General features: G+C 37.4%; 1 protein-coding gene and 1 pseudogene across 1 annotated transcript in view; both read right to left on the reverse strand.

The window, feature by feature from the left end:
- Positions 1-1757, reverse strand: part of stard8 (StAR-related lipid transfer (START) domain containing 8) — an 82537-nt gene extending 80780 nt beyond the window's left edge. The window contains exons 1-2 of the mRNA XM_048187032.1: positions 1621-1757; positions 175-205 (exon numbers count right to left, since the gene is read on the reverse strand). Of these exons, the coding sequence (XP_048042989.1) occupies positions 175-205; positions 1621-1665 (76 nt within the window). The 5' untranslated portion in view covers positions 1666-1757. The remainder of the gene's footprint in view (positions 1-174; positions 206-1620) is intronic.
- A 9127-nt stretch (positions 1758-10884) lies between these two features.
- On the reverse strand, positions 10885-12120 carry LOC125266062 (annotated as a pseudogene).
- Positions 12121-16927: the final 4807 nt, after the last annotated feature.

Consider the following 16927-nt stretch of genomic DNA (forward strand, 5'->3'; position numbering starts at 1 on the left):
ATTAAAGACAGTTAAATATAGAACCATTCCTTAGTAGGTCGCTTCAGGCTGAATTGTGTCCACATCACTCTAAATAATGTACACTTGTAGTCTTTTCTAGGTGCTCTAGCAGGTGCCATAATAATGTGGTTAGTAGTAAAGCCATTCAGCTATAATAGAATCTCACGTCCTTACCTGAGCGCTGGACACGACAGCAGGTCAGCTTCTGAAACGTCAGGGGAAATGTTTCAATCATATTTCATGAAATCTAACAACAGGATCTGTGTCTGTTTTTCTCTAGGCACTCCCACTTTGTGCTTCAGCATCTGCTTGATAAAATAAACCCTCAACAAGGATGTCTGAAATACATTTTTTATAGGCCTACTGTAAGGCTATACAGACTAAATTCAGACTAAATTCAATGTCAAATAGCTTTATATGGCTTATATATGAGATTGGCACGATATTTTTTTTATTATTTAATGCTTTTTTAAGCAATGAGGCAAGTGATCAAAAATGACTAGGACATTTATAATGTTACAGATGGTTTCTATTTCAAATAAATGCTGTTTTGAACTTCACAAAAACATGTATCACAGTTTTCACAAAAATATTAAGCAGCACAACTGTTGCCAACATTGATAATAATGAGAAATGTTTCTTGAGCAGCAAATCAGCATATTAGTATGATTTCTGAAGGATCATGTGACACTGAAGACTGGAGTAATGTTGCTGGAAATTCAGCTTTTCCATCACAGGAATAAATTACATTTTAAACAATATTATAGAAAGCATTTACATATTTCTCAAATAATCTCACTGTGTGTGTATAGACACAAACATAGTACAAATATATAGTACAGTATATTTATTTTAACTCTGACATTCTGCCCAACATTTCACTTTGTGTTTTACACAAGGAAGAATATTGTGTAAAATGATGACAAAATGTAATTTGGTTTTGGGTGAACTATTAAGATTAATTTTGTAATTTTCTGTTATCCTTAAATTAAGGAAATTGTTAGAGTTGCAGAGTTTGTTGAGTGTGCCTCTGAATCAAAGTGTGTTTCTCCAGTAATTTCAGTTGAACAGACATTCCACTGTATCCTAAGTCTGCAACGGAAAAAAAGTAAATATATCAGGATCTTTCACTTAGGAACGTTGTGATGTCATGGGTTTTGCAGTGTAGCCCATTGGCTGAGCAATGCGGAAAAGCTGAAAGGGTGCTTTTAAAAAGACGTTGCCCTGGTAACAGAGTTTTGGCTGGCTCTCACTATGGCCAGCCAGTGAGTGAGTGAGTCCAGTGCAGCAAATGATAATTTCCTACGCCCACTGCATCAGCCCAAACACTTACTTACACATGCTCAAAAAAGTGACTTCTAACAACTATTCACATAGTTTATTATACAAAACATTCCTTTTCAAAAATGAAAACGTTTACCCTTAACTGACATTTGAAAGTTGTTTCCCTTACACAGAAAGTGTGATGGTACTATAACAGTTTATATGATATTCATATGGCATGTCCAAAAATGCCTAAAAACATGGCAACACCATGGTAACTTTTGATACTTTTTGTTAGTGCTCAGTGCCTATGACACAGAGCAGTTTCGACTCTTAGATAGAGTCTCTCTGTCTTACCTTAGCCTGGTTGACGAGTGCTCTTAGACAGTTGATAAAAGCCATGTTCACAGGTAGCCACACTGAGGGTCAGGTACAAAAGGTCAAGGGTGAACACCCATGAAGGTTGCTCTTTGAGTCTATGCAGATTAACGGCTCTCTGAGAGTCTGATGGTCTGGAGCTCAGCGGCTTGAAGAGGCAGATAGGGAGGGGCTACAAGGCCATATTTCAGCTGGCCAAGAGAAGAGATTCTCTGCATACCACTGTAGCTAGCGCTAAATGCTAACACACAGCGGGAAAAGCAGAGAAGCCCAGCCGGATCTGCTGTCAGAACAGAGACCTCACAGGGCACAGCACACCATGGCAAACTTTAAAGGGATCACCCTAATGTCATTCCAACGTCCTATTATTTTCTTTCTTCTGTGTAATACAAAAGGAGATGCTAGCCAGAATTACATTACACCATTTCTAATTAAGAAAGGATGAAGGAGATTTGTGAGGTTAAATTTAAATCTCTTCACACAGAACTATTATATCACTTCTTAAGACTTGGAATATAGTATATATGGACCACTTTTATTGTGTTTTTTGTTGGTTGGAGCAATGACAACATTTTCATTTTTGAGTGAACACAGACTCTCTGGAAGGTAAACAACTTAAAGGATTAGTTCACTTTTAAATACACTTTTCCTGATCAATTTACTCACCCCCATGTCATCCAAGATGTTCATGTCTTTCTTTCGTCAGTCGAAAAGAAATGAAGGTTTTTGATGAAAACATTCCAGGATTATTCTCCTTGTGGATTTCAATGGCTACCAACAGGTTTAAGGTCCAAACTGCAGTTTCAGTGCAGCTTCAAGGGCTTTAAACGATACCAGACGAGGAATAAGGGTCTTATCTAGCGAAACGATCGGTCAGCAGAAAGTACGTTCACGGCGATATTTTGTTTATAAAGCATAAACGGTTGTATTTTTTTCGAAAATGACCGATCATTTCGATAGATAAGTCCCTTATTCCTCGTCTGGTATCGTTTAAAGCCCTTGAAGCTGCACTGAAACTATAATTTGGACCTTCAACCTGTTGGTAGCCATTGAAATCTACTATAAGGAGAATAATCCTGGAATGTTTTCCTCAAAAACCTTCATTTCTTTTCGACTGACGAAAGAAAGACATGAACATCTTGGATGACATGGGGGTGAGTAAATTTATCAGGAAAAGTGTCTATTTAAAAGTGGACTAATCCTTTAATGTAGCGGTCATTGTTAACACTTCAAAATATATTCAAAATCAGCTATAGCTTCATTAAAGCTTTGCTGTGTATTGCAAAGCCATGATTAACATCACATATTTGTAGACAATTTAAACAAAACCCCAACAATATTTGTTACAAACATACTACAAGTAGGTTAACATTGCAATAATTCAACCAACATTCAATTGATGTTGATTGATGGTATTATGACATGCAGATAAGCCAATTAAATATTTTGTTTTGACTGTTTTTATATTAAATTCATTTTATCTTATCTTTTATTTAATTTCACATTTTTATAAACTCACAAACCAAAGTTTAGGAAACCCTTCTCTTAACAATTACCATATACGATCACTGACTGGACACCTGCTGTAAATCGCAATACACAATGAACGTATAATGTGTGCATTTATGTACATGATAACTTCAACAGTTTAAATGAAATTAAATTAAGCCAGTGTGAGATGGCATGAACACAAAACCAAATTAAAAACAAAAAACAAACAAAAACAAACGAAAAAAAAAAAAGATGACACACTAAAACATGAAAGATTTGACACCTCATTTCGGTTTCTGAGTATTATATTAGACCCCTGCAGGCAAACAGATACACATCTGTTTAGTCATCAGTAGCTCTCTTGAGAACTCACACCCACTCTTGTTATGAATCAAAAACACAGAAAACAAAAACGAACAGTGTTTTCAATCTCCCACTCGAGCATGCCAGAGATCACACACACACAGACACTCCTTTACACAGGCCTACACATACAATATAGGAATGTGTCCCGGAGTCCCGTGAGCACCTCCGTCAGCAGATTTCCCTCTAACTCATTTGAAATAATTTTAACTCATTGAGAAGTTCTGTGTCTCATAATCTACATTCTGCTCGTTTAAAGTCATTTGGACTTTATTCTCTATTTATCACCTCACTCACAGACATTATCAGTAGAATTCTTTTCCAAAATTTCACTCACTGCATAGAGAAACTCCCTACAGCAACCTGGTGTAAAGTGCTTTCCTCAGATACACCGGTGTTGGCTCATGCCTGGCTTCTCATGGGGATTAAACCAGACTTCTCAATATTAAAATTTTCTATCACTGTGTGCAATCAGTTTGATTATTTTCACTGCTAATTACAGTAATAAAGATGGTAAATGCCTTTTATGGTTCATTTTTTGACGCAGGACTCTGATTAAAAACCTAGGGACAAAAACATTTCCATACAAAGTCCTATGATTTTTAATTTGTTAGTGTCACCCCGCAATATCCCATCAAAAAACAACAATGATCAACATAACAATTCTTTCATCATCATCACCATATATGTTTCTGTCAAACTATGTTTTAGAACTAAAAGACACTGTAAATGACCTTTCAATCAATATTCACTCACTTCACTTCATTTGATTAATTCTAGCTCAATCAAAAAGAAATTACTAATCAAATTCTTCTCAGCCAGCGCAGACTACAAAATATGGTCCTTTATTATTTCTGAAACTCTCAAAATTACTTCCATTTTTTTTTTTTTTTTAAACATTATGTAATTCAAAGGCACACTATGGAATATTTCCTTATCTAAAAAAATGATAATGATTCTCTCTTTTTCATTTTGCATTTCTGGTAATGATTAGGTTCTGAAAAGAAGTTTGATCAGTTCCACTCTGAGAAAAGGATGACAGTAACTGGATAAATTAATATGAAAATATGCAAACTATAATTGACAGAGATGAATCATCAGAAATACCTTGAGGTTTGCCTTAATAGCTCTGCCTGTGAAAAACATTCAGTCAAAATATCAAATGAAACAACATACGGAATTTGAACTGAACTGGGGTAAACATAAACATTATGTACTATATTATGATAAAACAGCTGAACACTCATGATGCAGATAACTGTAACAGTTCAGCTATCAAATGGTTTAAATAACTCTTAAGCCAATTTCTTCCAGGTTCCATCTTTTCAGAGAACATTTTTATTGCAACAGCTGCAAAGGTATCTTAGAGAGGTACTGTTACCAGGACCTGTTTATGATATATGTGCTTCTGATCACTAATAGAGGCACTGAGAGCGATCTGCAGCACTCATCTCTCAAGAATGTCATTTGAACCGACTAAAAGTGAGCAGAGATAGGATTCCAGGCATCAATATCTACATCAAATACAGGAATGCAGACAACAATTGTTCTTTTGACATTCAGGTCACAAATGCCTCTTCTTTAGAGACGGGCTCAGTGTCTTCCTTCTCTGATGTTCTGTGATGTTATCTCCAAGGAAGAAAGATTCTAAGCTGAGAAATTCTTTTGCTTTCCTGTGCTGTCTGCAGTTCTTTTCTACTTGTGCAGTATTGAGTCAAGTTATCACAAGCTCCTCCAACATGGATTTTCATTAAGTCATGTTCCCTTCCCTTGCATTACACTGTAAAAAAATGATCGTGATTTTAACGGTAAAATACTGTAAAAATGCTATGGTGAAAAACAGTTTATTGGTTTACAGAAAGTTTCTGTACTATATACGATGAATAACTGTAATAGGGCTAACCGTACACTTAATGTTTATTGCATTTTTAATATATTAGTATTATATTAGTATTGTATATTAGTATTGTCCTTTTCAGCTTGTGATGAGCTTTGATTCATCACGTGACTCATCATCACTGTGTTTGGTGGTTGTCAGTGTATTACGGTACAAAACAGATATTACTACTTCAATAGGTTGGTAAATTAACATTATATCAGTTAAGTTTTTTACTGTAAATTTAATTTAAATCTGTAAAACCTAAAATGTTGCTACCATACTTTTTACGGTAAATTTCTGGCAACCACAGCTGCCGGGTTTTTTTCCGTAAATTTAACAGATTTTTTTTTTTTACAGTGTGTAAAATAAACAGCTATGAACCATAATTATTACAATATAAAACTTTAAATTATATGGTTTTGAACTGTAAAATAGACAATAAACTAAGTGCTGTCCCATAAAACCTAAAACGTTGCTATCGGTATTCTTTACGGTAAAGTTCTGGCAACAACAGCTGCCGTTTTTTTTACCATAAATTTTACAGGGATTTTTTTTTTACAGTGTAACTTTTAAATAGTATGACAGACTAATGCCACCACACAAAATGTGACTTTAGCCCTGATTTTCCACTCAACAACAGTTTATGGAGACTGCTAAGAGAAACCTAAAAAAGCCTGTAAAATCGGAGGCAAATCAGTGCTCAGTCATGTGTTTGAATTATCAAATAAACATTTTGAGAGAAGCATTGATGTGTTGCCGATGCCCAAAGGATATTTAGCAGGTTAAATAGATCTGTCTGCAATTCAAGTTTTCTAGTATGAAATGTGTTTTGACTGGAACTGACATCTACATAGTTAGTATGAAAAGAACAGCAGTCCAACTTTGAATGTTATGTAGTTTATGAGCACCATATAAAGCAGACACAAAAGCCATGTCCCAAATGAGTCGCTGTATGTGACGTGACTTTACTGGAGTGCTGAATTGCATAGCTCGTGCAAACATCCACATCGCTATGATCAGACGTTTTCTTAATCAGGGCTGTCATGGTACGGGGCTCAGTGCGAGTTAGAGAAAGTGGGGGCCCCCTCTGTTCGGTCACCGCGGGGCCAGTTGCTCAGTCCGCCCTAAGGATGGCCCTGTTCTTAAATATTGTTTTCTCAACAATGTAATTTTTTTTGTGTGTTTATTTTGTTATTGAACGGAAAGCATGCAGCACATATAGAGTACTGCAGGGATGACATCAAAACCCAGAAGACCAATTATCCAGTGGTTCCCTCAAGGTTTTTGCTATGGGTTTTCATAATGGGGTTTTTATATTTTACACCCCATTAAAAAAAAAACACAGGAACATCTCGAGGGAACCACTGGGGAATTATTTTTGACATCATCCCTGCAGGACTATTTACATATTCACCTAAACGCCGCTCGTGTGGGCAGCAGCGGAATGTTGTGTTGCTGGTCACGTATTCCGAAGTTTTTTTCTCAGTGAAGAATGAATAACAATTTACTGTGAATATATCAGGCCTGAACTCTGGAAATGAACACCAATGTTTTGGCCTGATTTTGACGTCACACCTGTTCATTCCATGATTTCGTTTGAAGTATATTGGGGGTTGTGTCTCAGTCAGCTTCTTCTGCACTGTTCAGGGAGTCAGATCAATTAATGCTGCCTTTCTTGTACTATCGGAAATATCGTAAAAACGTGTTTCCTAGTTAAAAATCAAAAATGAACACCCTCTCAAATCGCATTACCACTGGGAAGCTCGGGATTAATTCTGATACCCAAGTTCCCGAGTTGGGCGTGCCACATACTTTAAACATGGCAGAGTGGAGAATGATTGCTGCTGTTAGTTTCTTTATTAGTTTTTCCACAACATCTACATCACCTTGTCATTAAAGTAGTGCATATTTACATATTTGAAGAATCATTTGAGGGATGTTGATGCTTTATACACAGCAAAAATAGCCTGTATTTGACCACAATTCCAGAATCGCCAGCAAGCTGACTATCTAGATAGCACAGTGAATGTTTATATGGTTGTCAATGAATGGGACGCTAAATATTCTCCCAATAAATAGGCAAGAATAAACCTGATGTTCATCATATTCTTTATGGCAAGATACCACTAGAATGCTATGTGCTCGTATCACAGCTTTAGAATTGGGAATTAGGACATTTCCGATGGGATGTGAAGGCAGCATAAGGGCTGTCTCAATCGCAAAATCCTTCCAGTACACTGAAACGTTCCCTCCATAAAATCCCGGCAGATGATCTTTAATGACAGAATGGTGAAAATGTGTAATGCGCTCTGGGACAAACCTCATGTCACTGATAGCAAGTGTCAGGAAAGACTATAAATATTTGATAATTCTGTTAAAAATGTTCCAGGGCAGAGTTTAATTTTGTCTGCACACTTTGTATGGAGAAAAAACTAAATTTTGTAAGAAATTTGATATTAAAATAATTAATCACAAAATCTTTTATAATTCATTGTTTGGTCACACAATTTTGGCACAGACTATCATAATGATATTGTATTGATACCCATAGTACAACAGGCTATAACTATTTTCATAGATAGCAATCTGTTGTTTGCTGACTTTGAGAAGAAGCTCAAGATGGATTTTGATTGACCGCTGTGACAGAACCATGATGAGAGTCCCAGGGGTGCTACTTCTGTCTTGGAGAGCAGGTGAAAAACATCTCTAGCTCAGCTGACCCACAGTGCACCACCATCTTCTCCTAAAATGTTGATATTTTAGAAGTGCAGACAGAAAGAGAGGGTAGTCTGGAATTTGAAAACACTGTAATGATCATGTTGGAGATTTGGAGCAGCTGGCTGCTCAGAGGGATCTTTCATAGTTAAAAGTGACCTTTCTCCTCTGCCCCAGCAGTGAACTCTCTTATTGCCATTATTAATGTAATAAAACAGCCTCACTTTTCTCTCTCTCTCTCTCTCTCTCTCTCTCTCTCTCTCTCTCTCCCTCACACACACACACACATTCTTGTACATCTATCTTTGTGAGGACTTTCATTGACACAATGCAATCTCTAGCTCCTTACCCCATCACAAGTGCCTAACCTGAACTCTTACCCTAAACCTACCATTTACCTAATTATAACCTTATCTCTAAAACCAAGTCTTGACCCTCAAACAGGCCTTTAAATGAGTCTCAGAAAGTGAGGACCGCCCAAAATGTCCTCACTTTACTTTCTTGGTCCTCACAAAGATAGTTGTACAAGTACACACACATGCACATGCACACGCACACTTTTCACTGCCAGAATTTTTTTTTTGGTTGGCATTTTTAACATTATTATTTGTATAGTACAGAATAGAGTTGACAGTGGGAGAGAAAAGGGGGCTGGAAAGGAGCATGAGCCGGGAGTCAAACTCTCTCTCTGTAGGTTACAGTAGTGGCCAAAAGCGATGTCCGGCCTATGAAACTTGACATCTTCACCCTTTATTTAAATATTATTAAAAATGTGTTAAAGATTTTGTAATCACATTATGTTATGCTTGAAGTTCATTGTTTTTGTTTTTTGTTTTTTCAATGAAACATGCCAAATTGTGCAATATGTAGCCAGCCTTTCATACAAAGAAATTATGAACACATGCAAAAATGAGAGAACCAATGAAATATTAATAACTGATTATGTTGTAATGTATGCTTTTTCCTGTGAGCTTTTTGTTTTCTATCTTGAGTTTCCATCTAGTGTTTTTTTATGCGATATCCCAAAAGGATGGAAACATAGCAGGGGCTTCTGTGTACACAATACAACTTTAAACACGTCTTGCAAAGACTTTCATGCCTGCTTGATTGGTAATCAAGGACTGTTGGGAAAGATTCGATCTTCAGGAAAGTATACCAGAGAACACAAGGAGGACTGAAATTATTTTTAACTGAAATAGATTTTTTATGGCAACTGATTTTTTATTTTACCCTATGGACATGAAAAGAAACAGTGTCATGTAAAAGGTGTTAAAAACTATTTTTTTTATTCCCAGCACTAACACACAGACTGTTTCTCAATACCAGATATGCCAATATTATTTATTGAACAATAATATTTAATGAACAATAACAGCCAAGTTTGAACAATTCATTAAAAAGTACAAAGGTTAAACAAAAATATGAAGTTATGCAACTTATGAAACTTGTTGAAACTAAGTTGCTTAAGCATTGTGGGACCACATGAACTTCTGGAGCGGCCAAGAGAGGCTAAAGTCAGCTGTGACTGCGTTTTTTTTTTTCTTTTCCTAGGCAAGTAATATCGCCAGATGCTTATATGATTGCTACAAGCCAAGGGTCACCAGCCAAGGCATGGCGGGAGGGATGCGACTTGTCAGGCCACCAGATGTTGACGTCTACATTACGATTAGAAGAATTAAAAGACATCTCAAAAAACACACACAAAAAAACCCTCACCAAATGCACAAAAATACATAGCCAACATTCTTAAAGAATATAAATTGTAAGGGGGAAAAAAATAGGGAATTCATGAAAAAGGAATATATTTTTTATATATATATTTTATATATTTTCAAAATTTGTATCTGATTTTAGGCTCAATACCGTAAACCATTCATGGAAAATGATTTTCTTCAAATCAATCCGTCAGCTTGGGTTTTGCTGCAGGAGGGATCGAATCAGGTAGAAGCAGGGACGTGCACAGGGGGGTTGCTCAGGTTGCCCGGGCAACTGCCCATATGCCCTTCTCGACTCACGTTGCCCTTCCGAGGTGGAAAAAAATAAATAAAAAAAATCGTACAATGGATGCAGAATTTCACGTAGGCCTAGATAAAAAAAATAAAAAAAATCGCAAAGCCTCATTCACTTCCATATTCGGGCACCCGTCCGAAAGTGAAAGTCAGTAGGGGAAGGGCAAACTCTGTTTACTTGGCTGCAGCGCTGCACGCGACCGGCACCTTAGCTGAGCCTGCATGAGCGGCACTAGAAGGAGATTGTCGCGGTTGTCGGGTGAGACGACTTAACGTTGTCGGAAAGGTGAGTAAGGTTATAATCGTTAACGAAAACAAACGAAAAAACGAAAACTAGGTGGGAAAAAACCTCGTCGTTAACTGAAATAAAAATAAAAACGAGGCATTACAAAAAAACGATAACTAACCAAAACTGTCCTTAGTTTTCGTCTTTGTCAATGTCTTTCATAGAACAAACGTTGCAGCTGCATTTCATTTCCCTGCGTCTCTCACTCAGGAGTCAATTCAATTCAATTCAAAGTGCTTTATTGGCATGACAATTGTTACAAAGTATTGCCAAAGCATTTCTATCACTCACGAGTCTCTCTCACATACTCGCGCGCACACCGCGCCTCCATGAGAACGAGTGTTGGAAGCAAGTTCGCGAAACGTTGGTATCTCGTGAAAACCTTTACACAATCACACATTAAAAAGTGGTATAAAAATATTTTTAATTCTGAATATAATTTTGTCAGTGTGTTAATGTCGACCCGAGAAGCGATTGTTACTTTAAGTTAACTAGACGCAAGTTTGAGGTAAAATGCACTTGGGTTGTCGATGTCAAAACACTATTTAAGCTGTGATTCAAGTAAGGAATAATTGACGACGGGCCGTTGAATTATTAGAAAAATAATGCACACCTGAGGTGGTGATTCGGTCAGGACTCGAAGCGGAGTCAATTATTCCGCTTATACCACGGTTATTCTCAGTCCTTCATATAGCCCGTGAGTTGAGATGTGTTGGTAGGGGAGTGCCCTTTTTTTAGGTCAGAGCAACTGCCCCTCAAAATTCCTGTGCACGTCCCTGGGTAGAAGCATTCTGTGCAGCACAATGGAAGAAAGTCAGATTATTACTTTGAACTTTACACCTGCAGTATTTAGAAAATCTGGAAAAAAATCCTGATTCATCCACATTATCCATCTTTTATAAAGCCACTTGGCTCGGGTGTTACTTTTTCCTTGTTTCTTTGTTTTGTATGATTCTTCTTTGCTGTGATAAATGCCATCTTACCGTTTGACAAGCCAGGCCCAAACCAGACATCGTCATCAATCATCTGCATGTCTCTGGGTTCTGGAAAGCGTCCACACACCAGCAAGAATAAGAGCACTCCCAGAGACCACACAGCTAGTTTACCGTGGTACTTGCCATCTATGAAGTACTCAGGTGGACGGTACTTTCGAGTGCCTGAAGGAAGGAGATTGTGTTTAATGGGTAAGCTTGAAATCCCACGGCATGTTTTCTTTTAATTTTTTTTTTTTAATTTAAAAAAATACTACTTCAAAAGTGAGATTTGGTTTATATGATACCAGTTTAACTTGTCACTAGAACTTCTAAAACTAGAGGTCTAAAACTACAGGTTTGATGCATACATACCACAGAAGACGTCATAGGCAGATTCTTGCAGGAGATCCCCACATCCGAAGTCAATCAGTTTGACCTCAAATGTTTCTGTGTTGATCAGCAGGTTCTCCAACTTAATGTCACGATGGAAAACTCCACGGCAACAGCACATGTGAGCGGCCATTGTTGCCTGTGTCATTAAACTGTGTTAAGTCCTCATTGAGGGTGCCGCCATGACTCTCCAAAAAAATCCCACAGATCTTGGCAGTGCGAGGGATGCTCCAAGACCATGATGTATTGGTCAGGTTGGTCCTGACAGTCCAGCAACTCAATGATCTCTGGAACTTTTGGGCCACTGTTAGCAAGTATCAACAGGCCGACCTCTAATGGAACGGGTGTGGGATGACTAGGCCAGAAGAAAGATCATGAAGATCATGAAGAAGTGTTTCTGTCAGTGTGTTTACACAGTTTAATTTGAAAACAGTTTAGTGAGTGTTGCCTACGTACAATGTTGATGTATTTCTGCTTGGGTTCATCTGTGTTTAAAGTCAAGTCAAGTCAAGTCAAATTTATTTATATAGCGCTTTTTACAATTGGTAATTGTTTCAAAGCAGCTTTACATATTAGGAGCACAGAAAAAAGAGAAATGGTTAAAAATAAGCTGTACAAGCAAGCGTGGTAATATGTAACATATACAAGATGGTGCTACATTAAGCCAATGTCGGCTGACTCCCAGGGGTGGAAAAAAAACCCTAGGAGAAAAACCCAGCATGCTAGCACTGGGAAAAAAGTCCTAGGAGGGAAAAAACCCCTTGGAAGATATATATAATATATGTAAATGGATATGGAGATCAAAATCTGAATTATACATTTTTATTATGGAGATTAAAAATAGATTATATATAAATATATGTAAGCGGATACGGAGATTTAAAAATCTGAATTATAGATGCAGCCAGAACTGGATCTGTAGGCCCATTGTCTCCTGGGCTACGTTGTAGTCAGGTCCAGACACAGGTTCTCCATCTGATCTGGATACGGCCTGGATCCAGCACCCGGCAAACCTCAGGATAAGCAGAGAGACTGATATTAGCGTAGATGCCATTCTTATTCTGATGTACAGGTATATCTAGTGTTATAGGAAATGTTCTCGGTTCCGGCTGACCTAATTATTGCAGCGTAACAATCCTTTAACGGATTTGAAAAATGTTAATGTATTGATAATGTGTTATGTGTATGCAAGAGCAAAGAGATGTGTTTTTAGTCTAGATTTAAACTGACAGAGTGTGTCTGCTTCCCGAACAATGCTAGGAAGATTGTTCCAGAGTTTAGGTGCTAAATAGGAAAAGGATCTGCCGCCTTCAGTTGATTTTGATATTCTGGGTATTATCAACTGGCCTGAATTCTGAGATCGCAATAGACGTGAAGGACTATAATGCACCAAGAGCTCGCTTAGATATTGGGGAGCTAAACCATTTAGAGCTTTATAAGTAAGCAGCAAGATTTTAAAGTCTATACGATGTTTAATAGGGAGCCAATGTAATGTTGACAGAACTGGGCTAATATGGTCATACTTTCTGGTTCTAGTAAGAACTCTAGCTGCCGCATTTTGGACCAACTGTAGTCTGTTTAAAAGCCGAGCAGAACAACCACCCAGTAGAGCATTACAATAATCTAGTCTTGAGGTCATGAATGCATGAACCAACTGTTCCGCATTTGTCATTGAGAGCATATGTCGTAATTTAGATATATTTTTTAGATGGAAGAAGGCGGTTTTACAGATACTAGAAACATGACTTTCAAATGAAAGATTGGTATCAAAGAGCACACCCAGGTTCCTAACTGAGGACGAAGATTTAATGGAGCACCCGTCAAGTGTTAGAGAGTATTCAAGGTTTTTTCGTGAGGAAGTTTTTGGTCCAAAGATTAGGATATCAGTTTTTTCTGAATTTAATAATAAGAAATTTCTTGTCATCCAGTTTTTAATGTCAGCTATGCATTCTGTTAGTTTTGTGAATTTGTAGGTTTCGTCAGGGCGCGAGGAAATATAGAGCTGAGTATCGTCAGCGTAGCAGTGAAGACTAACACCATGCTTCCTAATTATCTCTCCTAAGGGTAGCATGTACAGAGTGAAAAGCAACGGTCCTAGTACTGAGCCTTGTGGTACTCCATATTGAACTTGTGATCGATACGACATCTCTTCATTAACTACTACAGACTGATAACGGTCAGATAAGTAAGATTTGAACCATGCCAAAGCAATTCCACTAATGCCAATATAGTTTTCAAGTCTTTTTAAAAGAATGTTGTGATCGATAGTGTCAAAAGCAGCACTGAGATCTAATAACACTAATAGAGAAATTCAGCCACGATCGGATGATAGGAGTAGATCGTTTGGAACTCTAACGAGAGCAGTCTCAGTACTATGGTATGGTCTAAATCCTGACTGGAAATCCTCACAGATTCCATTTCTTTCTAAAAAGGAGCACAGTTGTGTTGAAACTGCCTTTTCTAGTATCTTTGACAGAAAAGGTAGATTCGAGATTGACCTGTAATTTACTAAATCACTCGGATCTAGTTGAGGTTTTTTAATAAGAGGTTTAATAATAGCCTGCTTAAAAGTTTTTGGCACATATCCTAGTGTTAACGATGAATTAATTATATCAAGAAGTGGACCTACGACCGCTGGAAGCATTTCTTTCAGTAGTTTAGTCGGCATTGGGTCTAACATACATGTTGTTGATTTTGATGATTTGATAAGTTTAGATAATTCTTCCTCTCCTATAGCGGCGAATGATTCTAGTTTTACCTCAGGGACACTACAGTGCACTGTCTGAAGCGAAACTGTAGACGGTTGCATGTTTATAATTTTCTCTCTAATATTGTCAATCTTGCAAGTAAAGAAGTTCATAAAGTCATTACTGCTGTGCTCTTTGGAAACGTCAGCAGTTGAATCTCTGTTTCTAGTTAATTTAGCCACTGTGTCAAATAAGTACCTAGGATTATGTTTGTTTTCTATTAAGAGATTTGAAAAATAAGTAGATCTAGCATTTCTTATAGCCGTTCTGTACTCAATCATTTTTTCTTTCCACGAAAGGCGAAAAACTTCTAGTTTTGTTTTCTTCCAACTACGTTCAGCTTTTCTCACAGCTCGTTTTAGAGCCTGAGTGTGCTCATCATACCACGGCGTTGGATTAGTTTCCTTAATCTTCTTTAGACGTAAAGGAGCGACTGCATCTAATGTGCTGGAAAAGAGAGAGCCAATAGTTTCTGTTGCAGCATCGAGTTCTTCTAAGTTGTCAGGTATACTAAGGCGATGAAACTGCTCGGGGAGATTATTTATAAAGCAATCTTTAGTGGTAGAAGTGATGGTTCTACCATATTTATGGCTGGGTGGTGGTTTTGTAGCCTTGGCTAACTGTATTATACACGACACTAAATAATGATCTGATATATCACCGCTCTGCTGTAGAATTTCAACAGCATCAATATCAATTCCATGCGACAGTATTAGATCTAAGGTATGATTACGACAATGAGTGGGTCCTGACACGTGTTGTCTAACTCCAATAGAGTTTAAAATGTCTGCAAATGCCAATCCAAATGCGTCTTTATTATTATCTACATGGATATTAAAATCACCAACAACAAGGACTTTATCCGCAGCCAGTACTAACTCTGATAGAAAATCAGCAAATTCTTTGATGAAGTCAGTATGGTGCCCTGGTGGCCTGTATACAGTAGCCAGCACAAATGTCAACTTACATAATGTTACATAAAGCACCATCACTTCAAAGGAATTATATTTGAAATTATTTTGAATGATTCTGAATATATTACTATAAATTACAGCAACACCTCCCCCTTTGCCTTTCTGTCGAGGATTGTGTCGATAGTCATAACCTTGAGGACTAGACTCATTTAAAATAATGTAATCGTCTGGTTTTAGCCAGGTTTCTGTCAAACACAGCATGTCTAGTTTATTTTCTGTGATAATTCCATTTACAATAAGTGCTTTTGAAGAAATAGATCTAATATTCAGTAGCCCAAGCTTTATCATTTGTTTATCTAATATATCTGTGATTTTCATTTTTTGAACATCAATTAAATTTTTACCCTTAAAAGGTTTCGGAAGTTTTTTGTATTTACTAGTTCGAGGTACAGACACAGTCTCTATGTGATAATATCTAGGTGAAAGAGTTTCTTTGTGCTGTGAATTATTTGAGTTCTGTGACGTGAGGCGGTTAGCAGACGGTCGGTTTAGCCAGTTTGTCTGCGTCCTGATCTGGGCCCTGGTTTGTCATGGTTTAGGTTTAGAATAAACATCTGACCACAGCTTTGTTCTGACTTTTGATAAAATGTGTGATGGTGTGGATTTTAACATATTGTAGTTTATGAATTATGTTTCCATTAATGGACACTCATAATGATGTAGACTTTATGATGTACAGAGCTCTATAAACAGATTCTCAAATGGTCACTGGATTTACCCTCAGCGTGTCTCTCATTAATGGCTGCAGTGGTCTGATCCTCCAATTTCTGACTCTGACCTGAACTGCAGCTCCAGTGAAGAGTCAGCAGCTCTTCAAAACTACTCTTCCTCCTCTGTCTCTCCTGACTATCATTTCCCTCACTAACAGGGTGATGATACGCAAAAAACAAAACAAAAACAGCAATCAGCGTGACATTACACATAGAAGAGATTTGACCTCAAATATCTTCTCATATCACAAAGAACATAAAACAAATGCACAGAAAAGGTGTAAAAAATCTTCCAAATATGAATCTATATTCAGAGTAATTTGTAGCTTATTAGACTCAATACCTCAAACCAATCCTCAGTTGTCACGTCCACTCTGTTGTGATCTGGTTCTGTACTGGAGCTGAAGGGGTTTGAAGGACTTCAAGGCCAGTGGAAAGAGGTTCCTGAAGACCGTGATCCTCTTGAGCACAGGCACTGTATACTGTAGAGAATTCTGATTTAAAGCAGGGAATATTGAACAAAAGCATGTTTCAGCAATGAGAAAAAGGAGAAAACTGAGCACGACACTGTTAAAATTTAATCAGCACACTCAATGTTCTATTTAATTATGACGTGATGTGAGGGATGTGATCCTGAGTGACGCTTTCGAATGTGTGTGAGGCTGAACTCTTCTCACAGCTGAGAAATGGCTTGTTTCCTATTCTTGCTAAAATTATTTGTTATATTGATTTATTTAGGAAAATATTT

The sequence above is a fragment of the Megalobrama amblycephala genome, linkage group LG4 (genome assembly GCF_018812025.1).
Source record: "Megalobrama amblycephala isolate DHTTF-2021 linkage group LG4, ASM1881202v1, whole genome shotgun sequence".
Lineage (NCBI taxonomy): Eukaryota > Metazoa > Chordata > Actinopteri > Cypriniformes > Xenocyprididae > Megalobrama > Megalobrama amblycephala.